Below are 22,455 nucleotides of genomic sequence, written 5' to 3' on the forward strand. Positions count from 1 at the left end.
AGAAGTGTTACATATGCTTCTGTGGGAGGCTCGTGATAATGAGGTACCATCCAGTAAATTCAGTAGCAATAGTTAATAATTTCTTTTTCTGAATGTGTGATTTTTGAATGCATTTTTTCCTTCCAGTTCTCTATGAATAAATGGAAGTTCAAATTAAGATCACATAGGAACAGCAACTGCATATTTATTTTCTGTGAACTGGTCATTTTACATATACCTAACTAATAAAAACAGCAGCCACCTGCAGTATAAGAAATAAGGTTTTAAATGCATTTGTAGAATTAAAATGCAAATAAGGATTTGAGTAAAAGTAGCTCTATACTTTCTCATTGTCTGCTGAATTTATAGTGTACAGTCTCCTTTTTGCTAGATGACATACCAAATCTAAAGTGAAATATAGTTGAAAATGGTAAAATAATAATGCTAATCAACAAAAAAACTCCAGTGAGATGGAGGAAGAAAGTGAGATTTAACAACATGCAATGCGATTGCAGTGAACTGTTGAAATACAGCTTTTTTTGCATAGTGGTCTTAATTTAACACTGGTGATTTAAATCATAGCACACCACAATGTCAAATCTTCAGAATTATTTGTAGTACTTTATGAGAGTTTTAAATAACTGTATGTCAGAATGACTTACAAAGCAATTATTTTGTCACTGTAGGAAACAACACAGAAGTTGCTGGAGGACTTGCATGTTTACCATGAAAATTATGTTTCAGTTCTGAAATGCCTTCATGTTTTCACATGTTCTCTTCCAAAGTATCCTTTGGGCAAACAGGTGATGTACTGTTATTCCATTTCAGTGAAATATGTTTTGTTTCATTTGTTTGTTTGCATGGCATCTGAATAGGTATTTTTTCTTTCTCTTTGCTTACTATTCTGCTGCTTTGCTCCCTGCTTAAAATGGAGACAGATGCTTTCTTGCTATGGGCAGAAGGCAACAGCATGTGATGTCTTTAGTGGCATGGATGATAACTTGTCAATCAAAAGGAAGGCATTTCCATGAAGAGGCAGATGTGCAGATCAGCAATAGAATGCACACATGGGCTTTCCCACATCTGAGATTAACTGTATGCACTGCAGACAATGTACACTCTTCTGCCACCTATTAGCTCACTAGTCAAAATCACGTGGAGAGACTGAGTTTTAGCAACTTTCTGTATAGAATGAAGTGATAGTAAGGGAACAGTGATAATGGCTCTTAATAGCCATATTGCTCTAATGTAATTAAATCTACCTTCTCATGCTAATCAGTTTCTTCTTCCACTAGTAGAGCAAACTATTCTGTGCATGTTCACTTGTCTCTTTGTTCTCAATGTATTACACACTGTTACTAGAATTTGTTCCTAACTGCAAAATCAGCATGAACTGTCCTAGTATTTGAAAATAAAAATATGTTTTAGCTGTGGCATTTGATTGGAGCTCCTCTCTGTTCTCTGCAGTTATCTTAATCTGAATGTTAGATGTTTGAAACCTGGTGCATGGCAACACATAAGATTCCAAGATGCTAAGTGCTTTAATTTCTTTTGCATTCTTTCTGCATCTTTGCAAAAACAAGCTCCAAAGGAATTACATATCGCTTTGACAAGCTTCTTGTAAGAGTTTCACATTACTTTGTTTGTAAAACACTTTATCTTTTCTTCACCTTGTGCATAACAGATCAGGGAGCTGCACTGTGCATGTTTGGAAAACCGGGTGTGGGAGACAGAAGATTATGAGACATCTCTTCAGCTAGCAAGGTGATTTTTTTTTCTTTCCATTTTGTTTCAATACCATTGTGCACATGGAGAATATCAGTCATCAGTTATTCTGGAACATAAAGCTGAGGATGTTACCTGTTCGAAACTACTTGGAGACTTGTTTGTGAATATAATTGTCTGCTCTTTTCATTTTGTCTTTCAACTGTTTTCCATGAAACTCAACCAGCTTCTAGTATCTCTTTTGCCCTGAGTCATTATGCTGACACCACAGAGGTTACTGTGTGTGAATGAGAACATTAGTTGGGTTTAGTCTTTTATAACTATTACTTTTAGCTGGCCTAAATTTTAATCTGTTGTGAAAATTAGAATCTCTTCGAAATTAATAGCGAGGCCTTTCTTATCTCTTTAATTTACTGCTTTCTTCCTGCCTCCTTTGTCTGACAGTTTGTACAGGGACTCAGTTAAATTTTTGTGTTTATTGTAAGCTTAGGACTTCAGGAGAGCCTGCACCTGTGTTGTCTGACTGTCAGTGTTGAAAATGGAGAAGTTGTCCAAGCTATTTTTCTTAATAGAAGATCATTCAATTGCAATGCTGCAGCTATAGACTTTTAAATGTGCTTTATTATGGCAAGGGGCTGTTTACTGATAGCTGCATTCATTCCAGTAATACATAATTTCTGACGCAACACTGTTACTTTAACTGCCTCTTCCAGAGCCTCCAGGCTTGTGAGGTTTTATGTGTCTGACACTAAAATTGCCTAGAAGAATATATCTGGGCTCATATATAGAAGGAAATGTACTCCTATGCATTACCACTGCACCATACTGTTCGCATTCATCCCTTTGAAAGGATTACATTCTTGATTTGTCATTTCTACAGTATTTCCTCTTTAATCCTTCTCTGACTCGCTGAATATTGACAGCACTCAAGCACCTATCAATCCTTGCCCACCAGTGTGTTGTTTTGCTTTCCTGTAGTCTGTTCTGTAATGTCTAGTAACTGCCATATTTTTCCTTTTTCTTTTCTCCCCTATGTTTAGTTTGCCTTCTTGCACTTTTAATTCATCTGTCTCTTTTCTGTCAAAGTTGATGGTGCCATCAGGTTCTGGCTTGCTCCCCATTTATTCTTATCTGTTTAATAACAAAACTGCTTCAACCCAATTTCTTCAAATGCTTGGGATGCTGTGATTGTTTTTTCTTCTTTCAGCTTTAACTCTCTTCCATTTTACACATACTTGTCTCTGCTTTTTCTGCATAGAATCTTGCTGTTGTCTTCTATAAGAAAATGACAAAATGTGGTCTTTCCCTTTCTACGCAAAATCTTCTTTTTTCTCTCATTTGCTCAGGTATGGAAGTAAGTCATGGTTCCTTAATATCTCTGTCTTCCAAGGGGACGCAACACCTGTTGATATCCTTATGGTTGCCTTTTCCCATCATTTATTCTTCTTGTCAGTATTTTTCTGGAGTCCATCTTTTTTCCCCTTGTATTTAGAAAGTAAAAAACAGAGAAGCTTTTGATCAGCTTATTTCTGAATTTCTAACAAAGTCTCTCTTTCACCGTTCATGGATTATGTTTGAGTGTGGGGTTTTCAGTTGTTGGCATTGAGTTTCTTTTGTGGTTGGTTGGTTGGTTTATACTACAGCCTTTCCTTGGGCTGGATTTTATCCCTTCTGCTAAAAGTGCTCTCTCCAAAGATGGTGTTTCAGGTTACTGAAGTTTAGCAGTCTAGACAGTAGTTATTCTACTTTAGTTCTCTAGAGTCTTAAAATATATAATGGGGAGACAGAGAGTGTGTGTGAACAGTAGTTCACATTGGGTTAATCTATAAAATCAGGAGATGTTGGAAAGTGTCTCACCTGACACTCTCCAGCACCCATCTCACCTGGTTATAGGGAGCTGACTGGCTGCAATGTCTGGTCAGGGTTTCAGGTGGCAAAACTTGGAGGACTGTCCGATCTATTGTCTTCTGTCTAGACACTGTACTGATGCTTTTGTATGTCAGTCGTTGAGGCCGTTCATCACATGCTGCTTATCACAGTCCTGCCCTTCTGTGACTGTTGTAATTTTGTTGTTGACCAATCTCTGTAACCATGTCTTCAGATGATGGCCCACTTCAGTATTCAGAAGGAGTTTCTATGGACTTCATCCTGTCTTCCTTTCTTCTCTTTCTTAACTCATCTCTGAATAATCAGAGACAGATTTATTTACTGTCTTTGGATGATCTGAGATCTTCCTTTCTGCTTTAAGCCTGTCCCCTAACTGAATTAAAATCTTAACCCCACACTCTGATACCTGGCATACCTTGCAGTAATCTCAAGACCAGAAGGTTTAAAAGGATCCTTTTCTGTTTCTGATAGGCGATAACCATCCTCGTGCTTGCTCTTTGGGCCCTGTAATCCCATTGTTGTTGTAAATATTTATTTCCCTTGAACTTGCAGCTTCTTTTTGAACAATATTACTAAAATAAATTTGTTCTTTCCATTCACAGATCTCCAAACCTGGTTATCCTCTCCCCATCTTGGGTGTTTAATTGTTGCAGTGTTTTGTCTGGCCTGGAAGAAGGCTATCTTGTTTACCCCTTAGTTTATACAAGACAGTTTTAAAATGTTTTCTAGTCATTTGTGTGCTCAGGGTCACGCCTTCTGTTGTACTCCTAATGCTTTTCTGTACACAATAAGTGTATCTGAAGGCATCAAAAGACTTACAAAAAAAACATAACCCTGAATCAGATAAACTGAAGTTTCAAATTCCAGCTTTTACAAGCATTTAGCATCAACTGCCATTTAGACACTAGAGATCAATTTGCAGTTGTTCTTCCAGACATCCATAAAGCTTCCCCAGCTTCTTCTAAATTCTTCCTTAAATCTCTCTTAGTCAATGTTTAGGTAGCTGATATGGAGACGGACTCTGACACACTGATCACCATCATTTAATTCTTTTGTCATGCTCCCTCTTTTGTGTAGCTGGTTTTTTTTTCTATCTTATAAACTAAAATCCTTAGACTATTAGCAGCTTTGGTTTGTATTTTTATATTAGCACCTTTGCTTTCAATAAGACAAAGCAAAACCAGAAGAGTAAGGCTGGGAAGGGCTTCTAGTAATAGCAGATACTACAGATGTGTGATTGTTCAGAACCAGAGTCTCTAGCAATTGGAGCCTCTCACATTGCATGAAGAAAGTTCCATGCCTGTGTAATGGTCCTGGCTTGATGCAGTGTCTGCAATTCTGGATTGCCTTTATGGATGTTTGCAAGGACCTGCTTTGGTATCTTTTAAATGAAGATTCTGAGATTGAGTAATGCTTGGTGACACTTATAGAATGCCCTAATACATAATTAAAAATAAGTAAATGGCTGGATGTTGAGCTAGATAATCTCAAGGGGTCACTTCCAACCTTAATGATCCTAGTGGTGGTTAGGCTTTAGGTTTACAGTGACCAAATACAGAAAACTGCAATTAGGGTTTTGCTTGTGAGTCATTTTGAATACAGAGTAATGGATTTTTGTGGCTGTGTGAACACATACTAATCTGATTTTCTACCATGTCATGAACCATTCTTGGGAATGGGTTACAAACCCCACCATACTTCTTTTTAATCAGAGTCACAGTCTCAAACATTTAACTCTGTATGAAGGGAGTATTTTTAGGTAGCATATCAGAAAAGTTTTTATTGTCAGTTCTGCAGGAAGCTGTAAAGGGCATCTGTCCAAGTTGCTTTGCTTCCTTCTGTCAATGACAGCAATGAAAGAAATAACTGAAGAAAGACTGAATGCTTGAAAACTTGAAAGTTTTCTCTTTTAAAAGGAGTTTTCACAATTACTTTTTTACATTTTTTCCAACTAAGAACATTGAAAGCTGTTTCATCATTCTGTGTTTCAATTTCAGCCAACAATTGTGTCTTTTAGGATGCTGAATAAGTCTGATTTGGAAACCATGCTTCAACAATGTGTGGAGATACTTGTGTCATCTTCTGGAAACGAGCTTGATAAGGCAGTGGAGAAGTTGAAGGAGTTCTTGACCCAGTTTCAGAAACTGGAAGGTGGGTGTGTACCATCAAACATTCCATTGCAGATTATAGGAAAAGTTGGTTTATAATCTGACCAATGGGTATAATTTTACCTGGTGATATCCTGTCTTCATATAAACCATTGGAGTCTTCAGGATTGTTTTAAATACATGCACAAAATTAGGAAGTGCTTAGAATTCTTTATTGGTATGTAGTTCATGCTTTTTATAATACAGAAAAGCAATGGGAGGTAAGAAATTGGACAGATCAGCAAACATTACTCACTAAATCTGTCATATGTAGGTCTTGAGCATTTTACCAGATGTTGCAATTGTTTAAAACATTTAACAAATAAAACCAGATAGGGAGAGATACATAGGAGCAGACTTCCTTATGACACAGTATGTAATCCACATATATATAGTGTTCTTTCACCCGCATGTTCAGTTCGATTCATGTAGGAGCCAGGACACTAAGTGCCAGCTGTCAGGGCTCTGCTGACAGGGTGTAACTTGTCAGGCCCATATATTTGATTGTTTGTATTGTTCATGGTATCTGAAAGTAAAGCAAATGAGTAGCAGCCTTCCATCTTTCAGAGGCAGATTAGTCCCCTATTGCTTCTGAAATAGGAGTATGACATATTCCAGCATTCTTCTGGAATAGGAATTTCATTGCTTCCCCTCAACTACAGGAGTGCTCCTCTGTGATTCCCTTTTAAAGATGAAGTGATTATTACCTGTTCTGCTTTATGCCTATTAAGTTCATTATCAGGGTGATTGCTTGCTACCCAGCATTTGGACAAGTAGGCAACAAGCCCCATGAAATGCAGTCTAATATTAATCAAAGTAGTCACGTAATGCTCTGGGGTTAACTGAGGCTTGTTTAGAAGAATTTGCTCTTGTCTGTACCATGTATTTTGAATAGATGTAGTGACAGCAGGGCTGTGGTACAAGAAATGGGTGATCACTTTGAAAAAGCTGTATATGGCACTGGGGACAGCAGCACTGAAGGATCTAACTATGATGGAAAATCTAAAGGTTCATCTGGTTTAGAAAAAAGAATTGAAGCAAAAGGCTTTTAAGTAGCTTGACTTACCTTGAGGTAATAAATAAAAGAGAGCAACTCTGGGAATTCAGGGACATGTAGAACTATAAAAGGAAAAAAAAGGCAGTATTTATTTCCATGTAGGATTTGAAGATATTTTTAAAGCGGAGGTGATCTAATGAATCCATGAAGGGTCTTAGTTTGTTTTCAAAGTGGACTTCAGCTATAATGAAAAGGTGAGATGAGGAAGTTCGGATAAACTCTGCGTGAACAGGTTGCTGAGTTAGGTGACTTCTAATATGTTTCTGTGACTGTGTTGATCTTTAGTGGGAGTTTTCAGAAGTCTGCCAAAAATGTTATATACCCACATCTCCCACAGAGCTCTTGGAGTGAAAGGATAGTCCAAAATTCTTTATTTTCCATTGTTAACAACAACAAAGTCCATCTTCCCAACTGCCTCGTGAACTGGAAAAAATGAAAACATGAAGCTTGAGGAAACAAAATACCCTTGTGCTCAGTCTATTTTGAGCTGAAGGATTTGATAAAAAGTATCTTACAATGTATTGGTGTATTAGTGGAGAGAGCAAGTTCTCTGTTTTGGAGTCTTCAACACAAATGCAAATGTCCGCACAGGGCACTGGAAAATACCAACTCATTTTATGTAGGTCACCAGAAAGCTTTTATATGCAATGATTGTCACAGCTGATTGAGCTCTACCTGTGATCTGTAGGTGGAATCTCCATGTTATTACCATCTTCACAAGTAAGGCAAGAAATCTAGTTATCTTTTGTTTTGGTTCTGGTTATCACTCATCCTGCCATTGATTGTGATTCCGGAGTTTTTGCTTTGTTTTTACCTAAAACTTACTAATTATTGGTGCAGTCGATCAACAAACTACATGCCTATGAAAACAAAGCTTTGTTATAAATTAAGATGAAAATAACACTGAACAATGAAATACCTTACCATGCGTTTGGTTTGCTGCTCTGGTTGCAGTTTCTGGGTTAAGTACAGAGAACTTATTTCTGACATTGTGTTTTTTTGTGCGTGAGAAGGGGTATGTATGCAGTGATTGGCTTTTTGAACACTCCTAAGCATCAGTGGTATCTAGTACCAATCTGTTCAATTTACAGATATTAAGAGTATGACCTAGGATGACATAAGCAGAATTCAAGTGCTGTGCAAGGCTTGTGCTGGATCTTTGCTCAGGGCTAAATTGCTTCAGTTACTTAATTACCATTAATGAAGCTGCACTGCAGAGTCCTTGTTTAACTATCTGTTACAAGGTGAAATACTCAAAAGCTGCCTGTGTTTGGGTCTGTGTTAGCTGAACGCTTCTCAGATTGCTTCTAGGGGCAAGGGGGCTATATAGGTAGTCAGGAAAAGTTTACCCCACATATCAAACATTAGTTTTGTTCTAGTAGCAGAAGCTTTCCAAGAACAAGATGTGTCCGTATCGTCACAAAAGGAGCTCCAGAAGAAGACAGACCTTTATCATCTTCAGAAGGTTAGGCCTGCATAGGCTTTACTGACTAGTTCCTTAACTAAATCTTTTAAGATGTACTTGTCCATGGTTAGTTCTTCCCAGCTTGCTGGAGCTCTGAGTGGAGGTTTTGTATAAGTAACTCTTCTTAAAAAATGAATGAATAAGTACCAACTGTGTATGTCAGGCCCACCTGGCACAAAGACAATTATAGAAAATATCTGTCATAAACTAGGGTTTTAAAATGCAAATTAAGGGGTTTCTTCTTATTTAACTTGTAAATGACACTTTCTGCCTAACACATAGTTCTTTGAATTTCCCAAACTCCTACCACTTTGAGAACTGAATACACTGGCCTAAATAAAAATAACTGCACAATCACACTTTCAGACATCACCAGTGAAGACATGCCAGCAAAGATTAATTATACATGTTAAGCATATAGATTGTGTTCTGCAGAGAATAACTACCTCCCATGTAGTTTTATGCACCACTCTTTTTTTAAAGACCTTGTTGGAGTTGAAGGATTCAAGGCGGTCTAAGAAACTGACGAAGTTTGAAATGCTTCGTTTTGAAGTTGTTGACTATATAGACAGTCTCGTAAGGTGAGCCTTCCTGGTTTATATTCCTGCATTAGCTTGCACCATAACTTGCAACAGAAATCTTGCTAGCATGTTAACCTTGCCAAAACTGTGGTTTGGTCCCTGCAGCCTGAAGCACATTTTTTTTTCCTTTCTCTTCTTTCTTTGTTGAGGTTTCTAAAAGTAATAATTAAAAAATATATAATCTCTTTTCCATAGATCAGTAGAAGTAATTGGCTGCAGAAGAAAGCCGAGGGAGGACTGGGTGTATGTGGCAAAGTAGAGTTGAGAGGTTTTACCCTAATCTTTGCTGATCTGTTCTACTTACAAAATTATAGATGTCAAGTGAGATATCCTGTGCATTTTGGGAGCTGTTTTGGCGAGCAAGGCAAAGCAGAGAGGGGTTTGGAGGCAGCTCAGTGGCAGAAAATGTGAAAGGCTTGGCATGGGGGATGAGATGAAGGCACTTGTTAATTATAGAGCTGGTGGGGGGGAGGGGGGCAGAGAAACTAACAGAAGTATGACTGTGCTGAGAGGAAAGCTTCACATACAAAGACAATGACGGGCAAAGACTCAGCACAAAGCTCTGAGATGGCTAAGCAAGATCTGTGGAGTATGTGACTGATGTTAGCATTTCAGCTGCTGCCCTTCAGTGGCCCAGCTACGCTAAATCCCTTAGATGTAGAGTTGCTAATAACAAACTTCCCTGCTTAAAAGTTGATTTCAGCACTTTTCATTGGTTTTTCAGAGATCTGTCAGTACTGGTTGGGAAACATATGTTCTTGTAGTCTCTAACTGCAGTAGGCTTCTGTTGTTTCCCGTAAGGTAAAGCTTTCTATCTCCTTCCTTCCCCCATACCTCATGTTGCTTTTTCAGGCGTTACCTTGTTCCTGCAGATCACAAAACTCTGCATGAGATAGTGTATTTCAACACAGCCAGTGTTCTCCGTGGGCACTTGAATGCTGCCCCAAGGATTGCACTTCATACAGCTTTAAATAACCCATACAGCTACCTGAAGGTAAGAAACAAGTGAGTTGTTTGTGGTGCCGGAGTGGTTTCTGAAGGCTGCACAGGAGGATGATGTGTTTAAGGCTGAATTTTGCTGTTTCATGAAGCTTGGCACAAATTCAGCTGTTTTGCAGAGAACTAGCAAGTTAGTGTTGATAAGCAGCTGGGGAGTTTGCAAAGAGCTGGGGAATCTGTCTGGCTGAAATAAAGCACCTAATTATGGAAAGGGTTCTATGTGGGGAATCCATTTTTCCAGAGCCTGTTCTAGTCGTGATCTTTTCTTTCTCCTGTTGCTACAGCAGAAAAGACATTTTATCCCCCATTATAAATGGGATGACTGTCTGTGGGGAAAAATACAGTGTCTGCAGCTCTTTCCAGGGACTTCCTTTTACAGGGCTGGTGCTTAGTCCTCACTGTGTAGACTCGGTATAAGGTGAAGGCTTTGTTCAAGGGGCAGTGATAACATTAATAATAGCTTAAATAGAGCATATTTAAAGAAGTATGTTGATTTTCTGTTTACTATAATATCTATTGAGTATTGGGATTATATCTTTTCAAAGACCAAGAAAAAGATTGTCATTGGTTCTGTTACTTAACCCTGCCCTTTTCTAGAGAACAAAATCACCCTTTTTCCATTTCTTTCTGAAATCAAATTCCCAGGATGACCAAAAGAAAGAAATAGAGCAGGGTTTGGAAAAGGAGTAACCATATGTCGTGGTTTAAGCCCAGTCAGCCATGCAGCCCGTTCACTCTCTCCCTGCCCTTCCTTCCACTCCCACTCCCAGAGGGATGGGGAAGAGAATCGAAAGAATGTCACTCCCATGGGTTGAAGTAGGAACAGCTCAGTAGCTAAGGTATAACACAAACCACTGCTGCTACCACCAATAATAATAATGATAAGGGAAATAACAAAGGAAGAGAATACAACCACTCACAACCCACTGACCGATACCCAGCCTGACCCGAGCAGTGATCTAACACTTCCAGGTAGCTGCCACCAGTTTATATACTGGGCATGACATGCTTTGGTATGGAATACCTCTTTGGCTAGTTTGGGTCAGGTGTCCTGTCTCTGCTTCCTCCCGGCCTCCCCTCCTCCCTGGCAGAGCATGAGACTCACAAAATCAGAGTAAACATTACTGAGCAGCAACTAAAACCATCAGTGTTATCAGTGCTTTTCCCAGGCTGAAAGTCAAAACCACAGCACTATACCAGCTATGAAGGAGAAAAAATGACTGCTACTGCTGAACCCAGGGCACCATATGTTTCTTTGTTTTGTCCTTAATTATAGATACTACTTGGAGTTATCCTTGTGCCCTAACATTTCCCTTAAAAATGTGATTACAGTTTTGAAATGAAAACAATTGGTTGTAGATGAAGCTGAGTGATTATATGTTACTTGAATCAAAGCCAGCACTTACAGGGAGTCATACTTGATAAAGATCAGTCTTTGAAATCTACAACCTGATTCATACTGGTTTTGTTGGCACCGTGCCTCTATCGGAACGATGGCTGTCAGTTTTGCTGGGTGCAGGAGCTATTTCTAAAACCACTTAAGAGCTTATTTGTGAAAACAGTAGTTAGCAAGTGGGTACCATTAAAGAGACCTAATATGAACCTCAGTCATGTATAGTTTTTGAAAACCTGTAAAAATACAGATCAGGAAAGCAAGCAAAATCTGCCTACAAATGTGTTTAATAAGTATTCTCTTTGATGAGTTGACAGGGTTTAAAGCCCTCTGTCATCCTGTACTTTGTTATTTGACATGCTCTAACGTATTTCTGATGTTTTCTGAGTAGATCATGGAGGTTTGGCATAGTTTCTAACAGCAGCAGTACTGGCTGAGTACCTTGCTTTGCATTTTAATCCGTGTGACTAAAAGAATGTTTTCTTGTTTGTATCCATGACTTCTGCATGGCTTGTACTTTCCTGGGCCATAACCAGAGCAAAGTTCTCTAGAGCTGTTCCTTCCATGGGACAATGATAGAAAAGGATCTGCTTCAGTGGAGTACCAGCAAATGATTAATATGTGATGCCTTTCTTACAGGAATCCAGTCCAGTTATTTATTTAGCAAATTATGAGCCAAGAATCATGCTTATCCTGAAACAAACAAAAAACACTGCCAAAAAATCCCCAAACCAAAAATAAAGTGTAATTCTGTTTTCACTGAGCCCTTGAAAATGCAGCAAGTTGTCCCTTGGAATAGCAGCATGGCACTGCATGAGGAAATGTGATCTTGGATCTTCCTGGAATTTAGATAGTCATGCAAGTTTTGATCGTGACCTTGGGTAGGAACGGCAATTTTCACACTGATCTCAAGGAATGAGCCCTGTTACCCACTAATTCATAGCACTTTGATTGCTATGAAATTAAAATCTTCAAGTTGCAGTTAAGTTCTCTTCTCAGGGAAAGGAGATACCATATGCATTTGATGCTTTGGAAAGAGACTGATACTAATTCCACGGCAAGGGATGTTTCTGTCCTCTGTCTAGCTTCTGAGTTCTGGGCTCAAGGTCAAGCAAGAGGGAACCCCTCATCAACAGCATTCTGGGTTGTGCGCACTGCCTCGCTCTTTCTGAAGCAGCATCTCTGTGCTGCTGTACTGGTGGTTTCACAACTGCTGCTCGTTTTGGGGCAGCTTCCTGCCCATGTGTGTAGTTATTTCCTCTCGGCACAGAGCATGTTCTGCTGCCTCAGGAAGCTGAGGTTTCCCTGCATGCAGTCCCTCGTGCTCTGCTGTAAAGACTTGGCCTTGTTACCACAAGTGATGCTGAGCCCTTCCAGGTGCTGGCAGAGCCCCCACAGTGCCAAAGTAATACCTTTCCTGGGTTGTTCTCACCACTTATGTGTGGTCCAGCTAGATACTAATTTCTATAAGTGAACCTGCTCCAGGAGAGTGCAGTTGCTTTAGAAGTTGTATCCTCTCATGATAGTGGTAATCAGCGCAAAGTGCCCAGCAATGCCAGCATTGGCACAAGGTGAGTGGTAGGAAGCCACTGACTTAGGTTGAAGTAGCAGGAGGGAAAAGAGATGGGCTTGGGGTTATCCTTCTGGTCAGTGTTGAGCCACTAGATCAACCAGAAGGTGTAATTTCACCTGTGCTGGTTACTAACACAGTAGTATTTGAAACTACTATGGTACACTCCCAAATTATAGTCTGGTAAGTTGCTGTCTGGAGTGTCTCATTTTGAGGGCTCAGCCATGTTACTGTGAATTACCTGGAGACCATTTAGATTGAGCTGACAGATGTTAACCTGATCTCTGCAGCTTTTGTGGCCCTTGTAGAGTTTGACAATTGAGAGGCTTTCTGGATATCATGAGATGCCTCCTAAGTGCTGGAGTGCAAGCTGAACCTGAGTCTCACAAATTGCAGGGCTTGAGAGCTGTGAAGGGTAGGCTAGAGCTTCTTGAGCAAAGTCGCGTTCTTGGCTCAACCTTCTTTTCCATCTTGAAAAGCATTTATTTATGGAGGCATCTTGCTATGGCTTCACAGGCTTCCCAAAAGCAACGTGCATATTTTACTAGCATGTAAAAGCATTTTAGCCAGAATTTCTGTGAGCTGACAGGAATGGTTAGTGGGTGTTTTCGTTCTTAAGAGGGCATGAAACTGAAAACTGGAATAAACCCCATGAACCGATCACAAAATGTTGCTGCAGTTCTTGCTTCTGGCTCAAGTGGCTTTTTCACTTCTCAAGTAAATGGTTCACTGCTGATGACATGAATTTCCTGACATACAGAAGAGTTTGTGAGAAATCTGACTTTTGCCTTTGTGGCAGCTGAGTTTCAAGCCAGAGAGAAATGATCATTACATTTCAAGGACAGAACTCTGAGATGAGAGAAGTAATTTTGCTTTCTAGTATATCTGATAGATCTAAGATTTCCTTTTTCCTTTAGCAGGGTGGAGGGGAGGAGACACTTTTCTACATGCTACAATCTGAGGCAGATCCTGACTAGTTTCTTTTCCTGAATCCATAGAACAGAGTATTTCCCTCTGATATGTAAATAGAACTTGCAAAAGAATTGGGGGAAAAGCCTAATCAGATAATCACTCATTAGAAACTCTTAAGTGTACAAAGCTATAGCAGGAACGCCAGGACTGAAGTAGCTGCGTGAGTTTTTATTGGTGTTTGTTTTTAATGGTGTGCTTGCTTATTTTCCTGTTTTGTTCTTTATTTCTTTGTACCCTCCACTTGCCATTAACCACACAAACAGTAAACATCTGCTTAGAAAACCTATCCTGTGAATTTCCTGAATTAATGTTCTGTGTAGCCCTTAGAACTGTTCCACATTCAGAACTGATCCAAGTTACTGTGTTCTTTTCATCAGAACCAAGCTTTGAAGTGTGACAGCGGGAGCATTTCTAGTAAAGCCCCTGACATTTGCATCGTGTATAAGCTTCATTTGGAGTGTGGCAGATTGATTAACCTTGTTGATTGGTTAGAGGTATGTGACAGTGCAAACAGGGCCTTCACCTGCTCTCAGTGTTCTGATTTATCCTTTTGCTGCATGTCTGCTTTTCTTCAGTGCCTCTTTTGACAGCTTAAATCATTGCACATCTCAGTCCCTCCTGTGCAAGAATCCGATTGCCAGCCCACAGAGACTTCCTCTGGCTACTGTGGATCATTTATTTACAGATTGTAATGAAAACGTTCTGCTTTATGCTCGGCACAGATCAGATCTTATGCTTCACAAAGTTACCTTTTTTTTTAATTATTATTCCCTTTTAAGTCTTCTGTGACGCTTCCCTGGAAACTTTCATGCAAATGCTGCTGCTTGCTAAGTGTGGGGCTCTTAGAGAGAATACCTGTGCTAAGGCAGAGCAAAGGTCCTTCTAGCCTGATATCCCATCTGTGCTGTGACCAAAAGCAAGGAGTATAACAAGAGAACATACATTAATAACAGTCATGTTTTGGGGGAGACCTTACAGCAGCCTTCCAGTACCTAAAAGGGGCCTACATGAAAGCTGGAGAGGCAGTTTTTACAAGGGCACGTACTGATAGGAAAAGAGAGAATGCAGAAAGGGTAAGGAGGAAGTTCTTCCCTGTGAGGGTGCTGAGGTGCTGGCACAGGTTGCCCAGAGAAGCTGTGGCTGCCCCATCTGTGGCAGTGTTCAAGGCCAGGTTGGATGGGGCTTTGAGCAACTTGGCCTAGTGGAAGGTGTCCTTGCCCATGGCAGGGGGTTGGAACTGGATCATCTTTAAGGTCCCTTCCAACCTAAACCATTCTGTGGTTCTGTGTTTTAGTTCTAATGTTTCCTAGACTGTACTTCATAAGCATATCTGGATTATATTACCAATATACCTTGGTAGACACCACAGCATCCTCTGGCAAGAAATGCTGTAGCTTAACTACAGGCAATGCTGAGGACATGCCTTTATCTGTTTTGTTTGCTGCTGCCTTGTTTGTGTACTACAAATACAAATGGACAGAAGCCTCTTGCTGTCCCTCACTCTTACAGATTTCTTCATAGCTAACAGATCTGTCTCCATTTTTCCATGTTTAAGCAGTCTTGCTTTGAGAATTTTTTTCAGTTCTGTATTGTTTCTGAGAACAAGGCAGGGACCAGAACTGCACTGGGATTTAAAATGCAGGCACACGAGTTCAGAGAATGAGGTCTTTCATTCTGTATTCCTGCCATGCTAATGTGTAACCTTGCTTGCTCTTTTGATGGCTGCTGAACTGATATTCTCATGGAATTGCCATTCCAAGATCTCATTCCTCCTGAGTGATAGTCATCAACTAAGAGCTCATTGTTTTATGTGTAGCTCTGCTTATGAAACGTGTTAAATCTGTACTGCTTTTCCCTTTCCAGGCTTTCTCAACAGTGGTAACAGCAGTGGATGAACCAAATGCAGATGCAGCTTCCTCAGACCAGGTGGATGATATCATCCAGTATCCTTTCTCATTGCTCTCATGCTTGACATTTGTTAATCACAGGAATAATCAGGATTTTCAGAATTCACCTTCATGTTCACTGATAACTAATTCCAGAAAAATAAGGCTGGTTTAAGCAGCCTTAATGTACTGGAAATGTCACAGAAATGCATCAGGTGATCAGCAGTTGGGCTGGGTGGGTTGAGGTAAGAGAGCAGCTGTTTGGGTCTGAAACAGCCAACAGACTGTAAACCAAGTTGAAGCTGTTCTAGCTGGTTAAATCATCTGAGAGTTGGTACAGCTGGTATATGGGGGAGCATTGCTGGGGAACAGAGTGTAGGATAGCTGTGACCTAGAGAGCAGATGGAGAAATAGAGGTGGGAGTTTATGATGAGGAAGATGCTTACACAAGTAGTGTCCTCAGTAGAAGCCATGAGCTCTAGCACCTGAGACTTAAGAATTTTTGTTCCCTCAAAACACACATTTTGCTTCTCACTTTGTACTGATTCTTAACTGAGATCTGAAAAATACCTAAAGGATGAGCATGAGAACCAAAACTTAAACCCTAGCTGCACAAAAGGAGGTTTAACTACAGGAAGAATACTTCCATGCTGTAAAACTTCACCTAGCTTTCCTTTAGTATAAGGCCTTTCCTTTTTTTACAGTTCTGCTGATAATTAACACAAAACTAAGTTCTGTGTTTAACTGAAGGATACAGAGTTGTGTGTCAGGAAGGCAGCAAGAAAGGTGGAGCAAAGAGTATAGAAAGGGTGGTGCTGTTTTATGAAACTCCCCGCAAAAAAATCTCTGTAATTATCTAACTTCCCATTCTTTTGTCAGGAGACACAGAAGTAAAAATTCTTCTTCTGAGAGACTACAAAGTTACTATCTTTGTAGGCTTTAAGTGTGTTTTAACAGTGGGGAAAGGAACTCCCTGCCTTTGTTGCCACAGCGTGCACATAGCAAAAGAAATACCGATCAGATTGAAGATTTGTGCTTCTGTAGGCAAATCCTTCTCTGTCCCTTTTTCCCAGCAATTTTAGTGTAATCAGTGCTTACCATGACTTAAGAGATCCTGCCCTCCCCTACAGCAAGTGCTGTCTCCATCAATACATGTCATTAAAAGTGCCGTTTCCTTAACTGAAACATCCAGTGCTCGTTTTATTCGTGCTGTTTCTGAACTGGAACTCTTGGGCTTCATAAAGCCCAGCAAGCAGAAAACGGACCACGTGGCACGGCTGACATGGGGTGGCTGTTAATGTGCCACCAGGATCTTAGCAAACCTGTTCTTTCTCCCACTGTGCAACAGCTGAGTTCCCACTAACCCAGTCCTTGTATCTTTGCATACCGAGTCAGTGATGAGCAAATGTTGTGAGATACATTCTGAGTGCCTGGGTAGGCTTGAATAGCAGTGTTGGTTTTTAATGCTCACCCTCCCTGTGTGATGTACTGCTCTCATAATGCTCATGTTCCAAATACAGTTGCTGTGCCAGTTTTCATCTTTGATGTCTGATATTTAATGCTATACTGATGTAATTCGGGCTAGCAAGCCAAAAGGACAACACTGGCTGTGTAAGCTCCAGACCTGATGAAGCAGTATTAAGTAACTTGCTCATAAGCTGATAGGAATTGAGTTGTCATGATAAAATGCCTTCCAGATCCTTGAACTACATATTCAAAAATAAATAAAGCCAGTATGCTAAAAGGACAGTAAGCTTCTATGTTCTGCTGCATGTTCTTGAAACCACAACTGCTTATAACACCCTGAAACCTCCTTCATGAGGAAAGGGATGGAATTATTTTGAAGGTACAAGTTTTTGCTCTTTGAGAATATCAAAAGCAAACTGTCTAAATCATTCCCTTCTTCTACTGAAGGTGATTAGTAATGGGTGACTTGCTGTAAGGGAAACGTGGGTCAGCACAGACTAAATGAGACCACAGCACTCACACACCTTAGGGGAAGGTAGTAAAATCCACACCTGAACTACACATGTCCTTTTGCTGAGGATGTGTACTGTAGGAAAGCAAAGGAAACAGCTATATGAAAAATAACAGCTATTGGCTTAGAGTGTGAAAGCAGTGCTCATCCAACTGATCTTCAAAGATCTTTCCCAGCTACCCAGCCCTGGGCAGCAGCAAGCCCAAGATGCCCCCTCTGAGCTTCTGCCTGGACAGAGCAGAGCCTACACCAGGCTATGGGTTGCTACTGCTGCCCGCTTTGTGGAACAGGACTGGAGTAGCTTGTCTGCTGCTGATCTGGTCAGGGGAGACCAGAGAGCTGCTGGTCTCTGCCTAGAGTAATTTGCAGATTCAGTGCCTGATACTGTAACAAAAGCCATAAAGTTCTGTGCTGAAGCACTGGAAAACCATGGTCAGTGCTGGAATTGCTGTCCCCCAGGAAGGTTAAGAAAAACTTACATCTGATGCCACGTATCAGAGCAGCATGAGGGTGTCTAACCAGACCAGTCTTCAGAACTTTGCAATTCTTACTGCATTATGCATCAACTTCCCTCGGACTCTGGGCAGCAAATTCGTCCATGCTTATGTCAGCACTCCATGTTTTCCAACTGAGGCAAAAGCCTTATAAACCAAAGGGAGAAAGCTGTTTCCCTGCAGGAGAGGATGCATGTCTGCCATACCTTGCTAAACAATCCTGCAGGCCCTGACACATGCATTTCAGCAGTTTCAGTGGAGACTTAAGGTCAGTCCTACCACCTAGAAACAGGCTGCAGTTAGAGAAGTGTTTAAATTTTGTCCCTCCCAGCCCACTTAAAAGTTGGTGATTACTTAAGTTTATGACAAAAGAGACTGTATTTACCTCAAAAACTTCCAGCCTTCCTCACGTTCCTTAAAGAGGATTACAGGCTTCATTTCCCTGCTCTTTGACCTGTCAGTAGAATCCAGATGCTCCCACTTGCTTGCACTGGCACTTCAGCCTGCACAAACAACTGAAAAGGACAGCCTGGGGCACTGGAGATTAAATCACTTGCATAAACCAGATCCCTACTAGGAGGGGAGAAGTGCTATTACATTACAGGAACCTGTAACTTACCAGGCTGTTACCCAGGAATGTGCACAGGATGGGTTAGGCTTGCTTTAAATACCCTCAGAGAGGGTAGAGTCATGCATTTTCCAATTGCTCTAATTGCAGAGCCACAGTCACACCTGCTGTACTTAAGGGAGGGCCTGGTTCTAAACGTTGCCAGGCAATCAGGACAAGTAGTTTATCTGCCTTTATGCTGCCTAAACATACAACATGAAAAACATCATGATCAGCAAGAACTTTGAGGATATCAGCAGAAGAGCTTTTGCAGCTGCTCCACCAAGTCTCAGGGGGCAAGCTAGAGGACCTGTATCCTAGTGGCCTTTGCATGCAAGGCTTTCAAGCAGTGGAAAGGGAGGAATTTCACGAGGAGGGGAATGCTGATCAGCTCCATCCTGAACTGCACCTTATTTATCTTGCAAATGCACCTCACAAATGAAAGGGGGGAGCAGCAGCACAGACTTCTCACCCATCTGCATGAGGACACAGAGCCAGCTACTGTAGCACCCTCCCTTCACATCACCCAGTGCAAAACAAGCCCACATCAACTTACACCTCTGGAGGGTTAAGTATTTGGAAAGAAAGAGAAGCCAGCCTCAACAGTGTGTGCTTTTAATCCCCAAATGCATAGGCAACATGACATTAAAACAGAAAAATTAATAATGTCTGTTTCTTCTCTTGAGCTACTGATCACTCTTGAAGCTTACAGTCACGTTTGCTATGCTAGATATGGTTTCTCAGGATCAGTTTTAATTCAGTACTTGGCACTTCTGACACTAAGATGTATAAAGGGGAAACGACTAAAATTACTGTGGGATTTGTCTTCAGCAAGGAGGGGTAGGGAAAATGGACAGGAACAAATGGAACAGAACTGGCCATAAACTTAATTTAGTTTGCCTTTCTTTGCAGTCCTACCTATCTGGAAAGTGCTTAACATCACTGCATTCTGAACCAGCGCCCAACAGGAACGTATGAGACACTCCAGCCATGAAAAAGCACCTTGTGCTTACTACCAGGGGGTCTGGTAACAGCAGGGTTTTATCTGGGAATACAGGATCAATTTTACATTTGGCTCCTCGCATATAACTTACTTTACTACTTTTTACTGCACATACTGCAAACTCACCCACACGTACCCCAGCTGAAATACACACAGATTTCAACTGCAAATACTATGCAATTTTAAAATGTTAGTTTCTACAACTGCCTGCATAGTAACCATCACGCTCTGCTGGTACTCCAGGGAACCCCTCCACAAATAGGACATACACACAACACCCAGAAAAAGCCAATGTTTGTATTGTGGTACTGGATCTCAAACCGTAACACAGTGTAAAGCCTCACCTCTGGATGGGGAACTGTGTTCCGCAGTAGCCACACCTTTCCACAGTGCTACTGCCAAAAACTCAGACCTCAAAGTAAGTTAACTTGTTTGAATAGTTTGCCATTCTTTACCACTGCAGACAGATGCTGTTCTCTGACACCGCTACCACACTGTGGTTTCAAACACAAACTTGGTAACTTTTATCTTGGAGCCCACAACAGCAGTAAAATACAACAATCAGCCAGGTGCCTCTAGGAGCCAAACATTCATCCCCACATTTTTCATCTCAGAGAATGGCTTCCAGTAAAAAGGTCATGAGCACTGGTTCACAACAAGAGCATAAACTCTTTAATACTCCCTTTTTTCCTCCCCACTTTGCAGTCACAGAGCTAACCCCTTTCCAGTTCCCAACTGGGGAAGGGAGAGAGCTTTCACAAGACAGCTTCTAACCAGACTGTGCTAATGGCCTTGCTGTTCAAGGGTACACATGCAGACTGCAGGCATCAGCACACAAGACTGAAGCAATTTTCCTTTTCAACCTTGAAAAATGCTGAATCATCTTACGGTTACATGCTTTCACATCAAGGCACAAAAAACAACAGTCAGGATGTACATGCCGCTTTTTAAGTAGTTAACAGAGAGATGCTTGAAAACAATTTCCATACCATTGTCTTAAAAACAGGTTAACCCAGATCTTCGGTTTCACTCTGTGAGTTCGCCATTAACTGTCCTCAGCTTGCCTGGCTTTTGGGCAGACTCCAGTTACACACAAATATCCTCCATGTGGCCACCACAAAAATGCAGTGCCAAGAATCGAGCAGTTACAGAATCTTACCCATTTCTACTTGACTTGAAAGCAGGCTTCTTTCTAAGCACCCACAGCACCCCAATTTTCCTGATTTGTTCAAAAGTAACCAAGCAGCAAATAATTTTCCTACAACAGAGTAAGTCACCGGTTAGAACAAGCCTTTCATGTGAAATTCATCATCAGACACTGGCACCAACATTAGGAAAAGGAGCCAGTTTAAGGTCCACGACAGAACAGGCAGCAGGTTAAAAAAATATGGAGTATTTCAAAGAATGCAAACTCATTTCCAAACCAGGCAGAACTTAAGCATACCACAGCTGTGATGCACGAGCACCCACAGTGGCACTGTATTTCATCTGCCAGAAGACTGCTCATTACGCATTAATTTGGAGCAGCATAGGAGTGGCTGGGTGCTAACATGACATCACTTCTTATTTATAATTCTTAATATCCCAGAGGAAAAGATAAGAACAAAGATAGAGGAGATGTATCAGGATGTTGGAATTTTGGGTAGTGGCCCACCTAGAAGTGGTGGCTTTCCTACCCTGGGCAAGTTAACAATAAAAAGAGGGCAAAAAATGAGGAGCAGGGAGGGACTGAGAACCCCAAGGCAGACACCCAGGAATTACAGCCCTTGAAAATCTTGGTTTTACCTTCAGATAAAACCTGAGAAGGGAGCCTAGCATATATTTCCCATTTCTGAGACTTGGAAAATACAGTAATAAGAATCCAAGTATTTAGGTAAGCTGAGTCTCAGGAAAGTGAACAGAAAATACTGTGATACTGTGGCAATGTGCCCAATTCTGAACCTGCAACCTCCCTAATGAGTGAATAAACCTTCACGAAGAACTAGAGTTCATCACAGCTTCTATGATACCATAAGCATCAGCATGAGCCAATAAATGCCTGCATCTACCAACTGAGGTTTCAATTCCATTTCAACTAAAACTCTCCTGTTAATTTCAAATGGTACAAAGACCTATTACACAACAGACTTGCATTTAACCAGAAGCTGGCAGTAAGTTAGAGAAGACAGTTTATAATTGAAGGATTACTTTGGAATTGCTTTGAAGTCCTCAAAGCAGATACCCCGAGTCCCTTGGTAAGCAATACCTCTACCCCACAGCACACAGATATGGACTTGCCATGTAGTAACTTTGCAGTAATTCACTCTGGGACTCAGAACTGCACAGACAGCAGCAGCCAGCTCTGATACAGCAGTCTGGAAAAAGCTGAATGCATCCAACAACAAACTCCTCGACCCTGAACGCAAAGATTACACACCTTTAGCTCTTCCAGTACCTACACAGTTACAGCTTGTGGTATCAAGTGCCTACCCTATCTTACAAACAGATTTCCTTTAATGCGTCAGTTCAATCTGAAGGAGGACAAACACAGCCTTTTGAGTCAGCTGCAGCAAGCTAAATCAACAGTTTCTTATCAGTTCTGTACCAAACATGCTTCCACAACAGGAAAACACCACAGCCAATCTAAGAAAGACTTCTTTGCCTCTGAAGAATTACCAAAGATTTTCACCCACCTCCTTCTCCTGATCTAAAATTCTGACCCACCCGCTACTG

General features: G+C 40.9%; 1 protein-coding gene across 3 annotated transcripts in view; it reads left to right on the top strand.

Annotated features, from left to right (window-relative positions):
• The window catches only part of ORC3 (origin recognition complex subunit 3), a 38,108-nt gene extending 20,694 nt beyond the window's left edge, over positions 1–17,414 (top strand). For 2 of the 3 annotated variants that reach the window (XM_031052624.2, XM_031052623.2), the window contains exons 12-20: positions 666–782; positions 1,664–1,743; positions 5,609–5,742; positions 8,175–8,260; positions 8,744–8,841; positions 9,694–9,835; positions 14,153–14,269; positions 15,639–15,718; positions 16,854–17,414. In XM_031052624.2, the coding sequence (XP_030908484.2) occupies positions 666–782; positions 1,664–1,743; positions 5,609–5,742; positions 8,175–8,260; positions 8,744–8,841; positions 9,694–9,835; positions 14,153–14,269; positions 15,639–15,718; positions 16,854–16,959 (960 nt within the window). In that variant the 3' untranslated portion in view covers positions 16,960–17,414. The remainder of the gene's footprint in view (positions 1–665; positions 783–1,663; positions 1,744–5,608; positions 5,743–8,174; positions 8,261–8,743; positions 8,842–9,693; positions 9,836–14,152; positions 14,270–15,638; positions 15,719–16,853) is intronic. The other variant, XM_005153120.3, reaches the window with a different exon arrangement.
• Positions 17,415–22,455: the final 5,041 nt, after the last annotated feature.

This window comes from Melopsittacus undulatus, chromosome 3 (assembly GCF_012275295.1).
Source record: "Melopsittacus undulatus isolate bMelUnd1 chromosome 3, bMelUnd1.mat.Z, whole genome shotgun sequence".
Classification (NCBI taxonomy): Eukaryota; Metazoa; Chordata; class Aves; order Psittaciformes; family Psittaculidae; genus Melopsittacus; species Melopsittacus undulatus.